Source organism: Grampus griseus, assembly GCF_964374135.1.
Source record: "Grampus griseus genome assembly, chromosome: 2".
NCBI classification, from domain to species: Eukaryota; Metazoa; Chordata; class Mammalia; order Artiodactyla; family Delphinidae; genus Grampus; species Grampus griseus.
In genome coordinates, this window is record NC_139018.1 from 13,207,803 (window position 1) to 13,221,716 (window position 13,914).

General features: G+C 41.2%; 1 protein-coding gene across 2 annotated transcripts in view; it reads left to right on the forward strand.

The window, feature by feature from the left end:
• Positions 1-13,914, forward strand: part of RPS6KA5 (ribosomal protein S6 kinase A5) — a 181,435-nt gene that overhangs the window by 152,216 nt on the left and 15,305 nt on the right. For both annotated transcript variants that reach the window (XM_082647796.1, XM_082647797.1), the window contains exons 8-12: positions 5,882-6,032; positions 9,210-9,371; positions 11,063-11,188; positions 11,566-11,699; positions 12,366-12,459. In XM_082647796.1, coding sequence (XP_082503922.1) covers positions 5,882-6,032; positions 9,210-9,371; positions 11,063-11,188; positions 11,566-11,699; positions 12,366-12,459 — 667 coding nt within the window. The remainder of the gene's footprint in view (positions 1-5,881; positions 6,033-9,209; positions 9,372-11,062; positions 11,189-11,565; positions 11,700-12,365; positions 12,460-13,914) is intronic.

Genomic DNA, 13,914 nt, shown 5'->3' on the forward strand with positions numbered 1-13,914 from the left:
GTGACTGGAAAGTTGCTTCATGCTCTTTCCTGGGTAACACTTGGTTCCGTGTGGCTGTTTGCTGGTGAGGCAGATGCTTATTTCAGGTAAAGGATTGGGAAGGACTGGTCCAGAGACAACAGAGGGATTGATTTCATTAATCACTTGAGTATTTGTTGAGTGATTTTTTTTTTTTTTTGTGGTACACGGGCCTCTCACTGCTGTGGCCTCTCCCTTTGGGGAGCACAGGCTCCAGACGCGCAGGCTCAGCGGCCATGGCTCACGGGCCCAGCCGCTCCGCGGCATGTGGGATCTTCCCAGACCGGGGCACGAACCCGCGTCCTCTGCATCGGCAGGCGGACTCTCAACCACTGCGCCACCAGGGAAGCCCTGTTGAGTGATTTTTAACTCCTAGGAGGAAGAGAAATAGAAGCACATAGTTCTTGCCCTAAGAAAACTTACATACTGTTTGGGAAGATATGGAATAAATAGATGACAATTCATCATAAGAGAGAGTGTTGACAAATGTTTGAGTGGTAAGATGAATGCTGTGGAAGTACAGAGGCGGCACAGTCCCTTGGGTTTGGGAGCGTCAGGGATGCCCTCCTGATGGAGAGATAGCATGGGCTGGGCTGAGAGCGCCAATGAGGTTTGCAAAGGCAGAGGGTAGAAGGAAATGCCTTTCAGACGGTGGGGAAACACGCACAGGGTCCTGCAGAGTCCCTGGAGTCCTCGCCAGTCTAGGTAGTGCTCTTAGCAGGTCCGTGATCTTGTAAATGAAGTTCATTTTATCATGCCTATTCTTAAAGGTAATGTTCACTATAGTTTAAAGCGTGCATAGGAGGAAAACAGCAGTAATAACACCCAGAGATGAACACTGCTACTATTTCCTGTTCGTCTTCTTCACCTGAATAATGTGCTCATACTAGAAATTAACTTTATATTTTGCAGTTTTTGTGTAAACTTATAAGCATTCTCTAATTACAAACTCTTCATAAACATACTTTTGTAATGGCTGTATAGTATACCATTGAGTAGATAACACCATGATATGCTTTACTGTCCCCCTTGTGTTGCACAAAAATTAAGAGTCAGTAGTTCAGTGAAAAATCTTTCTAACTCAGGCAGGCACGTATGTGATTCTGTGATTTGGGGACCACTGGGGAACCAGGAAGTGAGAGTCCACAATGAAATGGGGAAGATTGTGAACTTATAAATGGAGGACAGAGAGAAATAATCAACTCCTCTTTTGCTATCTGCAAAAAAGTGAAAAAGTTATCTGCAGGCATCTGTGGAAACTGAGGAGGAAAGCTCCTCATATAGTAAATGGAGAACAATTAGACATGTATTGATTTAGTAAATATTTGTTGAGGACTTGCTGTAGGCGAAAGCAGTGTTCTAGGCCCCAGGGAATAAAGCAGTGAACAAGACTGCTTTTTAAAAAAAAAAAAAAAAAAAAGAATCTCTACTCCCATTGAGCTTACATTTTAGTTGGGAGAGATAAATAATAGACAAATAAATATATAGTAGTCTATAAATTCCGTGAAGAAAAATAAAGGAAAAGGTTAAAGAGTGGGGGTAACAGCAATTTTGTAGGATGTAGGTGATGTGGGTGATGTGGAGGGATGAGGTGAGCATAAACCACTGTCCTAAAGGTCACTGATAACTTTTTATTGGGACAGTTCTTTGTTGTTATGTTTTAGTGAACATACAAAACACATGTGCCAAGTTTCATAGGTTCACTCTTTCCGCCACATTTTATTATGAAATGTTGCACATATTTGTTACGGTGGACACCTATGTACTCACTGCCATGATTCTACCATGAATATTTTACCATCCTTGCTTATTTCGTATCTACCTACCTCTCTCTCCATCATAGGTTTAATTTTAATCTTGATGTCCTCACCCTTTACTCCATAAATTCTTTTTTTTTTGCGGTACGCGGGCCTCTCACTGTTGTGGCCTCTCCCGTTGCGGAGCACAGGCTCCGGACGCGCAGGCTCAGCGGCCATGGCTCACGGGCCTACCCACTCCGCGGCATGTGGGATCTTCCCGGACCGGGGCATGAACCCGTGTCTCCTGCATCGGCAGGCAGACTCTCAACCACTGTGCCACCAGGGAAGCCCTCCATAAATTCTTAAGCTAATCAGTTGTGCATTTCTTTTACCACAGGGGTTTTCAGAAACTTGCATCCATGAATAGGAAGAAATTTTATATTCATTTATATATTACTATAGATTTTAATTTTATTTCATTTTGCATTTTACATGTAATTCCTCAATCCATTCAGAGTTTATTTGGGCTTACAGTGTAAGGCAAGGGTCTTGCCTTGTTTGTTTCTTTCCCACATAGCTGGTTTACCCAACACATTTGTCAAACAATGCGGTCTTTCCTATGTTGGCTGGTCACTTTTTAAAAACAATGTAAGTTTTTGTATATGCCTGGTTATTTTTCAAGTTGTCTCTTCTATTCACTTGATATGGCTGTTAATTTATTTGACTACCACTTCACTTTCACAGTTTTGTTTTATAATACATTTTACTGTGTAGTTAGGCAAATTCTCCCCAGTTATTTTCTTTTTCAAAATTTTCTTAGCTGTGTTATCATTAATTCTTGCAAATAAATATTAATATTATCCAGGTTCTAAAGTATCTGGTTGAAATTTTAATTCATATGTATATTTCTTGGTTTTTTTTTTTTGAAAGGAATCTTTCCTCATCTGTAAGACAGGGATAATAATAGCCTTTTGATAGGAATTTTGTATGGATCGAATGATAATATACACTGAAGTGTTCAACGTGATATGTTAATTCAGAGCTTGTTCTGATTTTACAGAGAGCTCTAAGATTCATTTGGAAGCAAGAAAAAATAGCTCTGGGTTATTACCAGTTCAGAAATCAAGCACATTGGAAGAGGTAAAGTGGCAGCCAACACCCAAGAAATGTCTCCCAGCCCTTGTTGCGAGATGCCCTGGTATTGTTACAAGTGGGCATCCCACAGAAATCCTCCACCTGCACCCGCATTTCTCAGCGCCCACTCTGCACAGCCACGGTGGGCTGGCCCTCAGACTGACATTCATACTCACAGGGCACAACAGGCTGGAATCTGGCACCAGTTTTACTTAGCTTTCTGGAAGGATACAGGTCAGGAAGCATAGTGTATCGGCATGACAACTTCAAACATCTCATCAGAGGTCTTTCCAACCACCTAGGCCTGACTTCCCAGACCAGAAGGGACACGCTCAGCCATTAGTGATGGGACCTAGTGGGCGGGCATGGACCACCCAGCAGAGGAAACTCAGCGCAGGAACTCTGTCTTCTAACTCCCACGAACACAGCTTCCAAGCCCCCACAAGGACACCCTCGGGAATAAGAGAGAACACACAGAGGCTCGTGAATATGTTTTAAATAGTCCTGGACAAGACAACCCCCAGGACCTACGTGCCTGTTCACACCTGTCTGGCCAGGGGCAGTTCACTTCTCAGGGGTAACTTCAGAATGACTGAACACCTGACGCCTCACATCCACCTTGACCCGGTGCATTTCAAGGAAATAGTATAAGAAGAAGGTAAATCCGGGATCATCTTCCCGTGGAGGAAAGGGTTGAGCCTACTGTCTCCTTACCACCCCATCCCCAGTTTCTGGTCCTCTTCCTGGGCTTCAGAGCCTCTCCACATCGCTAAGGAAACCCTGTCTCACTCTGCTTATATGACAACAGCAGTGGTCCTTCCGTGAGTCTCCAGCAAGGCTCCTGCTGTCACTCCTCTACGTCGGGTGGGTGTTCAGCGTGCTCTGTGCGGGTCTGCTCCCGCTGCTTCTGGCCCTATTCTCACTCAGGAAAGGGGAGGGTCATCGCTGTTTGTTCTGCATGTTCCCTCATCAGCACTGTTTTCAGCAGGAATTCCTGTAGATTTCTACTCAGTTTCTTCCCGATCTGATCCCTGCCTCACCCGAATCTAAACCTCTCATTCCCTTGCATGTGGACCTGACGCACACCCCGGTGGCACACCGATGCTGTTGTCTGTGTGTCCAGACTACTGCCCTTAAGTGTGCACAGGGTCTCCTGTGCCTCCTTGCAGTCTGGGCATTTCAGTGGGGCCGTGCCTCTCTTCAGGTGCTCATGGCTCTCTGGCTGGCCCTCCTTCTCCACGAACCCACCACGGTCAACAAGACTGACCATTCCTTCCCCCAGTGCCTGACGGAGCAGACTGCCAGTAAACGTCGCTGACTTAGGTGTAAGAGTAACAGTACAGAGTCGGCACCCTCAGATGAAGTCAGCCAAAGTGCTTCTTTTACACATGGTTCAGCAGCAGTGAATCTAGAGCCTGGTCCTTTTACACAAGAAGCTCTTGCTTGCAGAAAGGACATTAAAGATGGAGAAACGGAACAGGCTGTGCTTGCTTTTCCCTGAGAAACAGGGCGCCCGCACCTTATGTCGGGAGAGGATTATTCTCTAATGTCGCAACCCTGACGGGCAGTGAGTCATGGGAAAACACTAAAGAATCAGAAAGAAAAGAGGTTCTGCTTTTTTTTTTGGGCGGGGGGGGGCTTGTTCTTTCAGCATTTTCTTAGGTTTCCAGGATGGAGTGCTAGAAGTAGAATTCGCTTTGAAATGAACAACACTTGCTGGAATGTTCAGTCAGAAGTTACCATCCCACCATCATTTCCCTGATGCTCAGTGCTTCTTGCTACAGGCTGTCTGTTTTCTTTGTGGTTGCCTTAAATAGGGGAGCAGGACAGTGAGTAGTTCATATTTATCAAGCATTTGCTATGTTTCAGGGGCAGTGCCAAGCACCGTACATCACGTCTTCACTCATTTAAGAGGCATAGTACCCATTTTAGGCAGGTACTGCGGTTGAGAAAGCGGTTGAGGAAACTGTGGCACAAAGGCATTAATTAACTCTTTTAAGGTCACACAGCCAATAAGCAGCAGAGCCAGTGCTTGAACTTGATCCCCAAAGGCTCCAAATTCCTGTTCTTACTGCACTGTACTATTTCTCATTAACTTATTATCTATTTTTTGTTCCACAACAGTTATTACTATTTTCATGAACAACAGGGGATCTTTTTGCAAACCAAATAATTGAGAAACTGTTTATCTCCATGTGTACTATGTTAAGCTTCTTAATTTCCATCAGCCCCTTCCATTATTTCTTTCTTAAGAGAGGCAAAGGTACATTTGGATTGGATCGATTTCATCTGTGACCTTAGAATAATTCAAGATATTTCATCAAGAAACCTGATTATCTTAATTTTTTTACTTTCTGTAATAAATAGTAGCGTTTACTCCATCTTTGAACACCACTTGCCTTCTAAGGCTTTCCAGTCTGTTTTAGCATCGCAGATAAATAAGCAGATGCTTTCATCCCATGAAGAGCCCCCAGCTCTGGTGTCAGGAGTTGAGCCACGTCCAATGGGTTCTGACTCTCCCTTTCTGGGGCTTCCTTCCCTCTCCATTCCCGCTGGCGCCTTATGTTCACTGGCACACAGGGCAAGAGAAGCTAGGCAGGCAGAGTTGGGATTTCTTTTGTCCTTCCAAATCTGAGTGCTGAATTCTCTTCTCTGAGATTATTAAAGTTGTTTCCATTGTAAAAGGTTTACTCATAGAGTCTAGTCCATAGATAGGAGATCTAATCCAACCCCAAGCCTTTTTATTCTAATTAAATATTTGGGATGTTAGTTCCCCATGAGGATTGACTTATACTGGAAAATGATCAATGCTTTTCGTTTCTGCTTAAGTTTGAGAAATTTGATTTCATGGTATCTCATATTTTTATCTCCGTTTTTCACATATAGTTCAATTTCAGAGTGTGTTGCGCCATACTTGTTTTCTGTGAAGAATACGGTCACTATCACCTCATCCTATGGTGGTTTTAACAGCAAGTTTTATCTGCCTACAGGAGAATATTAAAAAGCGAGCCTCCGTATCCCCAAGAAATGAGTGCTGTAGCCAAAGACCTAATTCAGCGTCTGTTGATGAAAGATCCCAAGAAAAGACTGGGATGTGGTCCACGTGATGCAGATGAAATCAAAGAACATCTCTTCTTTCAGGTGAAACATACTGAACAGATGGTCTTATATGCCCTGCTGTTTTCAGAGTACTTGGCGTTCTTGGTGGAATGAGTGAACTTGGGCTGTTTCCGAGTCATTTTCTCCCAATTTTTAAATGACAGGGACCCTTGAAGAAGAATCAGAATTCTACTTGTAGGAACTTAAATGGTCTTTTTCTCCCTATATGAAGGGAGAGAGGGGAGGATTATAATAACATTTGATTTTCTACATACTTATTGGTTAGAGTTTCTGAGTATTGATTTCCATTTGTGATCTCAAGATTTAGGCATATAGACTAAGGAGACTTTTATTATATTTTTTTACTTCTCAGTTCACGAGCTATTACTGCCACTGTGTTATACTTTTTAGATAGTGATTTCATCTCTTCTTTTCCCAGAAGAAATCTTAGAAAATTCAAAATCAGCCTCTTTCTCAGTTACGTATTATAATATATAGGGAATTATTCATTTACTTTCTTTGTACTTGAAACAGCGCTTTATTCCGCAAAAGCCTAATAAGACCGTTCTGCAGAGCACCAACATGCCTGCTCAACCTAGTATGCTCAGTGCTGTCCACAAAATGACCACAATTTTAGATAACTCGAAAAAAAAGTTAAATAGACTGAGTTGACTAGTTATTTCAATCTAAATGGTCAACCTGGGATACCATGACCTTGATTTCTAAAACTCTGAGCTTATGACTTTTAAATAATTTCATCGTATCAACAAGCATGACCTAAATATTTATGCTCAAAAGGGACCATCAAGGTTTTATTTTTACTTTGCAGACTGAGCTTTTACATTATTATCACCAAAATTAATGAAACTATCAAACCAAAACAAAGAAAAAAACTCTGCTGCAGAGCAAGCTTTCATGTTGTTATTTATTGTGTTTTCAATATAGAAAAACAAATAGTAATTGAGAATAAGAATTCTCTCTCTGTACTTATATACTCAAGAAAGGGCACATTTATTTCAGTCTCTTGGTGTAACCATTTAAAAAATCATTACTGTACATCTTACAGAAGTTCAGTAACAGAGTGAGAAGTACCTTTAGAATAAAAGTAATTTCTCAGCATGTGCATTTCATAGATTAATATGGCTTGGAAAGGTTAACATTTGAACAAACTATTTCATATATCTTGTTCAGGAGTTCGGCTCAAAAATTAACAATAAGGTAAAATTCAAGAACATACTCAAGCAAAATACCTCAAATCATATTTTCCTAGGATCTTTTTCTCCACGGTTCCCTGTACTTGTGAATATTGCAAAATAGCTTTCATGTTAGAGAAATTTCTCTTTTCTATAGCTTAGAATAGTAATTTTAGGTTATTTAATTGCCTTGACTTGTTAAATCACAGGGACACTTCAGGAAAGACCAAAATTCTACTTGTAAAGACCCAAGTGGGGTGGAGGTGGAGAGGATTGTAAGAGCGTTCAATTTTCTCCATACTAAACGTTCTCCTGCTAACAGTATATTTCTTTAAATTACTCCTTTACTCTAGAAGTTTCTCTTAATGTATGTCCAAGAGCCAAGCACAAATCATACGCTTGTAATCATATGCTTGTAATGTAATCATACACTAGGAAAGAACACGAACTAGAAAGTCAGGAGACTGACCCTCGCAAAGGTTTAAGTGAAAAGGTTGGTTCTGATTTCCGGGCTTCCATTTCCGTCTGGATCAAATAAAGAGGATGAACTAAATGATCTCTAAAACCCATTTTAGCTGAAAACTTTGAAGGTCTAATTCAATGATTCTACCTCCATTGCGTCCACAAGAGGGCATAATAAAAACATTTTATGTTAGTTGATTATACTTACTGGGTGTCATCAACCAAGAAGTTTCACATTTCACCATCTCTGAAATCAGTGTGCAGCTTGCAGTGGACAGCATTTTACTATTCTAAGTGGTAATGCTTTTTCTTTCTTAATGGTACATAAAATAAGTGTGTCTCTTACTATCAAGGATGACATCTTAGATTATAAGAGAAATATATTAATAGGGTATCTGTGGGATTCAATTCAGTAAGTATAACCTGAGGTTGTTTCTCGTGGCAGAAGGAGAATAAGAAAACGGAACAGAGGGTTGAATTTGAATAATAGAAGACATGGCAGTTTATCAGACAGTGACTGACATGGGTAGAAAGGGGGCCTGGATCATCCCATGGGGTAGAGAAGAGGCAGTGTTGAATAGCTTAATCACAGTTGAATGAGAAAAGAATGGTTACGTCAGTTCATACTATCACAGTATCATTTAGACTTATAGACATAAACCAATGCATGAATTAGAGTGAGTTTGTTTATTTTCTAATTTGTCCAGATGGCCAGGAGGAAAAGCAAGTACAGAAGGAAAGCTAGTTAACACTGCCTCTAAAAATTAGGGATGTTCCTTTAGAGTTAATATTCATATCCATTTTAAAGCCCTTTATTATAGTTTAGTTTAGGTTTGGTTTGGTTTTGGTTTGGCTTAACGCCTGTCTCAGGGGACTCATGACAAAATAATTTTTGTTATCCCTAGGGTGAACTAGGGTGTCCTGGTGCCCCCCAGTGGCCAGGACGAGATTCCACAGTGGTGGAGAACAGTCTCATCTCAGTCACAGCTTTAGTGAGCTATAAGCTGTGGTCAAAAAATGTGCTCCTGCTTGTAAAAAAAATATTTTTTTAAATCATTAGTTTGAAATATGTGCTTCTCGCGCTTCCCTGGTGGCGCAGTGATTAAGAATCCGCCCTCCAGTGCAGGGCACACGGGTTCAAGCCCTCCTCCGGGAAGATCCTACATGCCGCAGAGCAACTAAGCCCGTGCGCCACAACTACTGAGCCTGCACTCTAGAGCCTGCGAGCTACAACTACGGAAGCCCGCGAGCCACAACTAATGAGCCTGCGTGCCACAACTACTGAAGCCCGCATGCCTAGAGCCTGTGTTCCGCAACAAGGGAAGCCACCGCAGTGAGAAGCCCGTGCACCACAACAAAGAGTAGTCCCCTCTCGCTGCAACTAGAGAAAGCCCGTGCACAGCAACAAAGACCCAATGCAGCCAAAAATAAATAAGATAAATATTAAAAAATATATGTGCTTCTCTTTGTTGTTTAATTAAAATCATTATCTTTGTTATTTTTCAAAAATATATTTCAACTTTGTTGATTTCTACTTTGTACCAATTTTCTTTCTCTGTTTTAGAAAATAAATTGGGATGATTTAGCTGCCAAAAAAGTGCCCGCACCCTTTAAGCCAGTCATCCGAGATGAATTAGATGTGAGTAACTTTGCAGAAGAGTTCACAGAAATGGACCCCACCTACTCTCCCGCAGCACTGCCCCAGAGCTCCGAGAGGCTGTTTCAGGTAATCTCCAAGAGCCCACACATGTTTGTTGGCCATGTATGCTTTGAAAGAAAAGATTAATTTTCCCATGTGAAAGCTTTTTGGCATCTTGAAAAACAGGACTGTATAATCTCTTCAAAATTATTAAATACAGAGATATTGCAAATAAATATGTGTTGAATTTACACCTGAAATTTTACTTCTGTTCAAGCTCTTTTATAGAGAATATAATACTACTTTACTTCTAATCATACAAAATATTCCTTAATTCATAAGCAGTGTTATCTGATTCTTTATCTTCAGTGACTAATCAGAACTGTTTCTCAACTCGTAAAAAAGATTTAGAAAGGATTTTACACTTAGGAAAGGATCTTTTCTCAGACTTAAGATAAAATATTCTATTAAATGGCATCATAGCTTCACTTCTTTGACTCCCGTTAGTATCCCAGTAGTATGGTTTAATTTGGCTGTCCAGACACTGTCTCTGGACATAGGTGACACTAGTGGCTAGCACTTGGCTGGGACAAAGCAGATGTTGAAAAAAATGTTCCTCGAATTAGTGAATGTTCTAGCTTAAACAGATTAATCATCCATCATTATACAGATGGTCCCCAATTTACGATGGTTCAGCTTAGGATCTTTTGACTTTATGGTGGTGCAAAAGTGATACGCATTCCACGGAAACCATACTTAGAATTTTGATCTTTCCTGGGATGGTGATGTGCAGTACGATCCTCTCACGATGCTGGGCAGCGGCAGTGAGCCCCGGCTCCCAGTCGGCCACTCGATCACGAGGATAAATAGCCGATACACTTACAACCAATCGGAACCCAAACAACCATTGTTTTTCACTTTCAGTACAGTAGTCAGTAAATGACATGAGGTATCCAACACTTTATTATTAAATATGCTTTGTGTTAGATGATTTTACTCATCTGTAGGCTAATGTAAGTGTTCTGAGTTTAAGGTAGGCCAGGCTAAGCTGTGACGTCTGGTAGGTTAGGTGTGTTAAATGCATTTTCAACTTAGGGTATTTTCAATTTATGGTGGGTCTGTCAGGACTTAACCCCATTGTAAGTCAAGGAAGATCTGTACCACTTTTGGTTCAGCACATCATTCTGCCGTTTGATTTGACTCCTTTTCTAAAACTCAGTTTTGAATTTAACCTAAGGAAATATAATGAGTCAAATAATTGCTGAATTAGAAACTGACTGGAATGAAACTTGCTGTTTATCTAGTTTGAAAACCAGTAGCATTTGGACCACTTTTTAGTTCCTTAACTGTACCTTTTTTGAGAAGTTAATTGTGTTCGTTTATAAGCAAACTTTTATCAGCAATGCAAAAGAATTATATCTATGAGTCAGAGACTGGGGATGGGATAGGAAGGAAGTATTTTTCTGCCTTTAATTTTGAATTGGTTTAGTTCTACCAGAAGATGGCGTGATCTCCTTCTGAAAAGCATTATTCTATTGATTTGAAATAACCTTGCATTTTAAATTCATCTTAACAAATATTTGAGCTTTTTTTTTTTTTTTTTTTTTTTTTTGGCCTCACCATGTGGCTTGTGGGATCTTAGTTCCCCAATGTGGGATCGAACCCACGCCCTCAGTGGTGAAAGCACGGAATCAAAGAAGAAAAAAATGATTACAATCCAGTCTGTGCTAAACTGGAAAATTGCAAATCCTTATTTTTTTACCTTTCTTTTTTTTTAGGGCTATTCCTTTGTTGCTCCTTCTATTCTCTTCAAGCGTAATGCAGCCGTCATAGACCCTCTTCAGTTTCACATGGGAGTCGATCGTCCCGGAGTGACAAATGTGGCAAGGAGTGCAATGATGAAGGTGTAGCCATGTGGTTAATTAAATGACATATTCATGGTTTAAATACCAACACTAATTGACTTTCTCAAGTCAAGTAAATTTAATAGACTTTCCATTTGACTAAAACGTAATTTTAAAAAATGAATAAATGGAAATAGTAAGATTTGCCCTAGAGAATTATTAACATCCATTTGAATGAGCTCGTTTCTTACGATATAAAGTAATATATTTTAAATAAGTGACATATATGATAGAAATGAGCTAATGATGAATTTTTAGAGATTATAAGTGTATTCCACTCCTATTAACATTAATAATGTTCTGTTACTCAACAATTTTATCTATCCCTGTGTATTACTAATATTTTCTTAAGTGAAATGATGTTGGTTTCTTGTCAGGACTCTCCATTCTATCAACACTATGACCTAGATCTGAAGGACAAACCATTGGGAGAAGGAAGTTTTTCCATCTGTCGAAAGTGCATAAACAAAAAAAGTAACCAAGCGTTTGCGGTCAAAATAATCAGCAAAAGGTATCACATTTCCAGCAGTCTCTCTTATGTATTTGTCCTAGTCAATGGCTTCTATAAATTACTATTTTTATTTAAAAGGAAAATAATGGTATATTATAAGGTTTTCAACCAAGGTTTTAGCCATTCAGCTCATCAGTTGATCCATTATACTTCTAGCTCTGAGAAAGTAATCCATTTTAGACATAAATCATAGTATGATATGCTTTTCAGGTTATTATGAGAAGACTTTCTTGTGGCGGTGTTGTTTAATCAGACTCGCTTAGTGAGTTCAGCAGCTTTTGCCATTCCTGTTAGTTGTATATTTGAAATATTTTGTTCTGCAATTATTTAGTGACCTAGGGGTAGTTTGAGAGCCAGCTAGTTGTTTTGGTAACTGATTATTACCTCCATGATTGTATATTCTTATTACCAAATTTTCAGGCAAGTAGACATCCATTTCTTCATGTGATTAGCTCTTTCCTGACTCAGAAATGATCATTTTTCTCAAGAATAATGCTTTACTTGTTCTGGTGGGTGTATGACTCACTACTTTCAGGGAAGCCTCATTCTGATACTTTGACACTTACCTTCTGAATATACTGTAAATAAAAACAAAATTAGGATTGGGGCAATGCTTCCAAAAACTTGGTGAAGAGGGATGTAGAGACTAACTGTTTCATCTTGCAGGTTGGAAGCCAATACTCAGAAAGAAATAACAGCTCTGAAACTCTGTGAAGGACACCCCAATATCGTGAAATTACATGAAGTTTTTCACGATCAGGTAGTCCACTTTTTTTTCTGTGGATACTAATTCATATTACAGGGTTCTACTTTTCATCAGTTGTGTTGGTGCTGGGTCAAAGTCAGGGATATGGGACATGACCGAGCCACGTGAGAGGGTGAGAAGCCACTCCACGCATGCTTTCACCCATCCCCAAATCAATGCTTCCTCTCACTTCTGCTTCTCTCACTCAGTCGTGGTCGTGTAGGACCTGGAAGGAGGACGGGGGGCTAAAGCCCAGCTCACTGTGCTTACTGCACGTTCAGCTACCACCCCGCATAGCTTCGTCTCGGCGTACCTCTCAGTACTCAGTCATTTTCAGCCGTCAACTTAACCCTTTAACTTCAAGAGTAGAACTTAGCCTAAAGCCTCATTAATGCAAACTGAAAGAGCAAATAGGAAGCAGAGGGCAAAGATACTCTCTTTCCATCTTCTTATTCCAGGTGACAGATTCTGCTCAGGCCACAGGCCAGGTCATGCTCCCCGCCTTCTACCCCCGGTCCCACTTTCCAGCAGTCCCCTCACACAGGGTTATGTAACGTTAGAGACAGGAGGAACACTGTTTTGTCAGGTCCATGTCTCCTTCCCTGCAGAAATCTCTCCATTACAGTCATCTCTCCTCCTGGGACTGAGCGGGATGGCACAGTCTGACGCAAGACAGCGTGCTGCGCACGAGAGCTGAAACCAGTCCTGGATGTGGTTGGCCCTCACTTTACCAGAGAAGAAACTGAGGTTCAGAAAGGTCATGAGTGTTTTCCCACAGGAAAAAAAAAGTGGGGGGAGGGGTGCATCACGAGACTCGTCCAACCAAGGTCACATAGCACATCAGTGAAAGTCTAGTAGGAAGACTTGGTCTCCGGTTCTGGGCTCTCTCCAGTGTGGTACCGTGACATCCACGTCCTAGGAGAGCGGTGGCCCAGTTCTCTACCACATTGAACCTTCCCAGAGTGCCGTGGCCAAGCATGACACACGGTGGGGAAACCAGGCGGCAGCAGCAGGAGCATCATAACTATAATAACTGCTGCTGTTTATTTTCACATACGTTACGTGGTACAGGTATGGTAGCACTCATTCTACATGTATCATCAAACTCCCGGAAATTAAGTAACCGGGTCTCCCAGTTTATAAGTGGTACTGCTGGAATCTGAACCCATGCAGTCCAACCTCAGAACGAGCACTTAATTAATTACTTTGTTCTACTGCCTTAGAGGAGGCAGACACAAAGCCTGGTTTTCACATCGGGTGAGTGAGCACCCAAAAATGACATCATCTACTTGCATCCTTGGTGCTTATAGTCAGGAAAGGAAGCTCTTTGAAGCAAGGACTCGGGGGGAACTGTTCTCCCTGCTCCTCTGCTGCCTCCACCTCACCGGGCCACTCAACTACAGTGCAGGTAGAGTCCCCTGCCCACTGAGGGTGCTTACAAGGAGCCTAGGTAGTCTCCTGTTGAAGGCG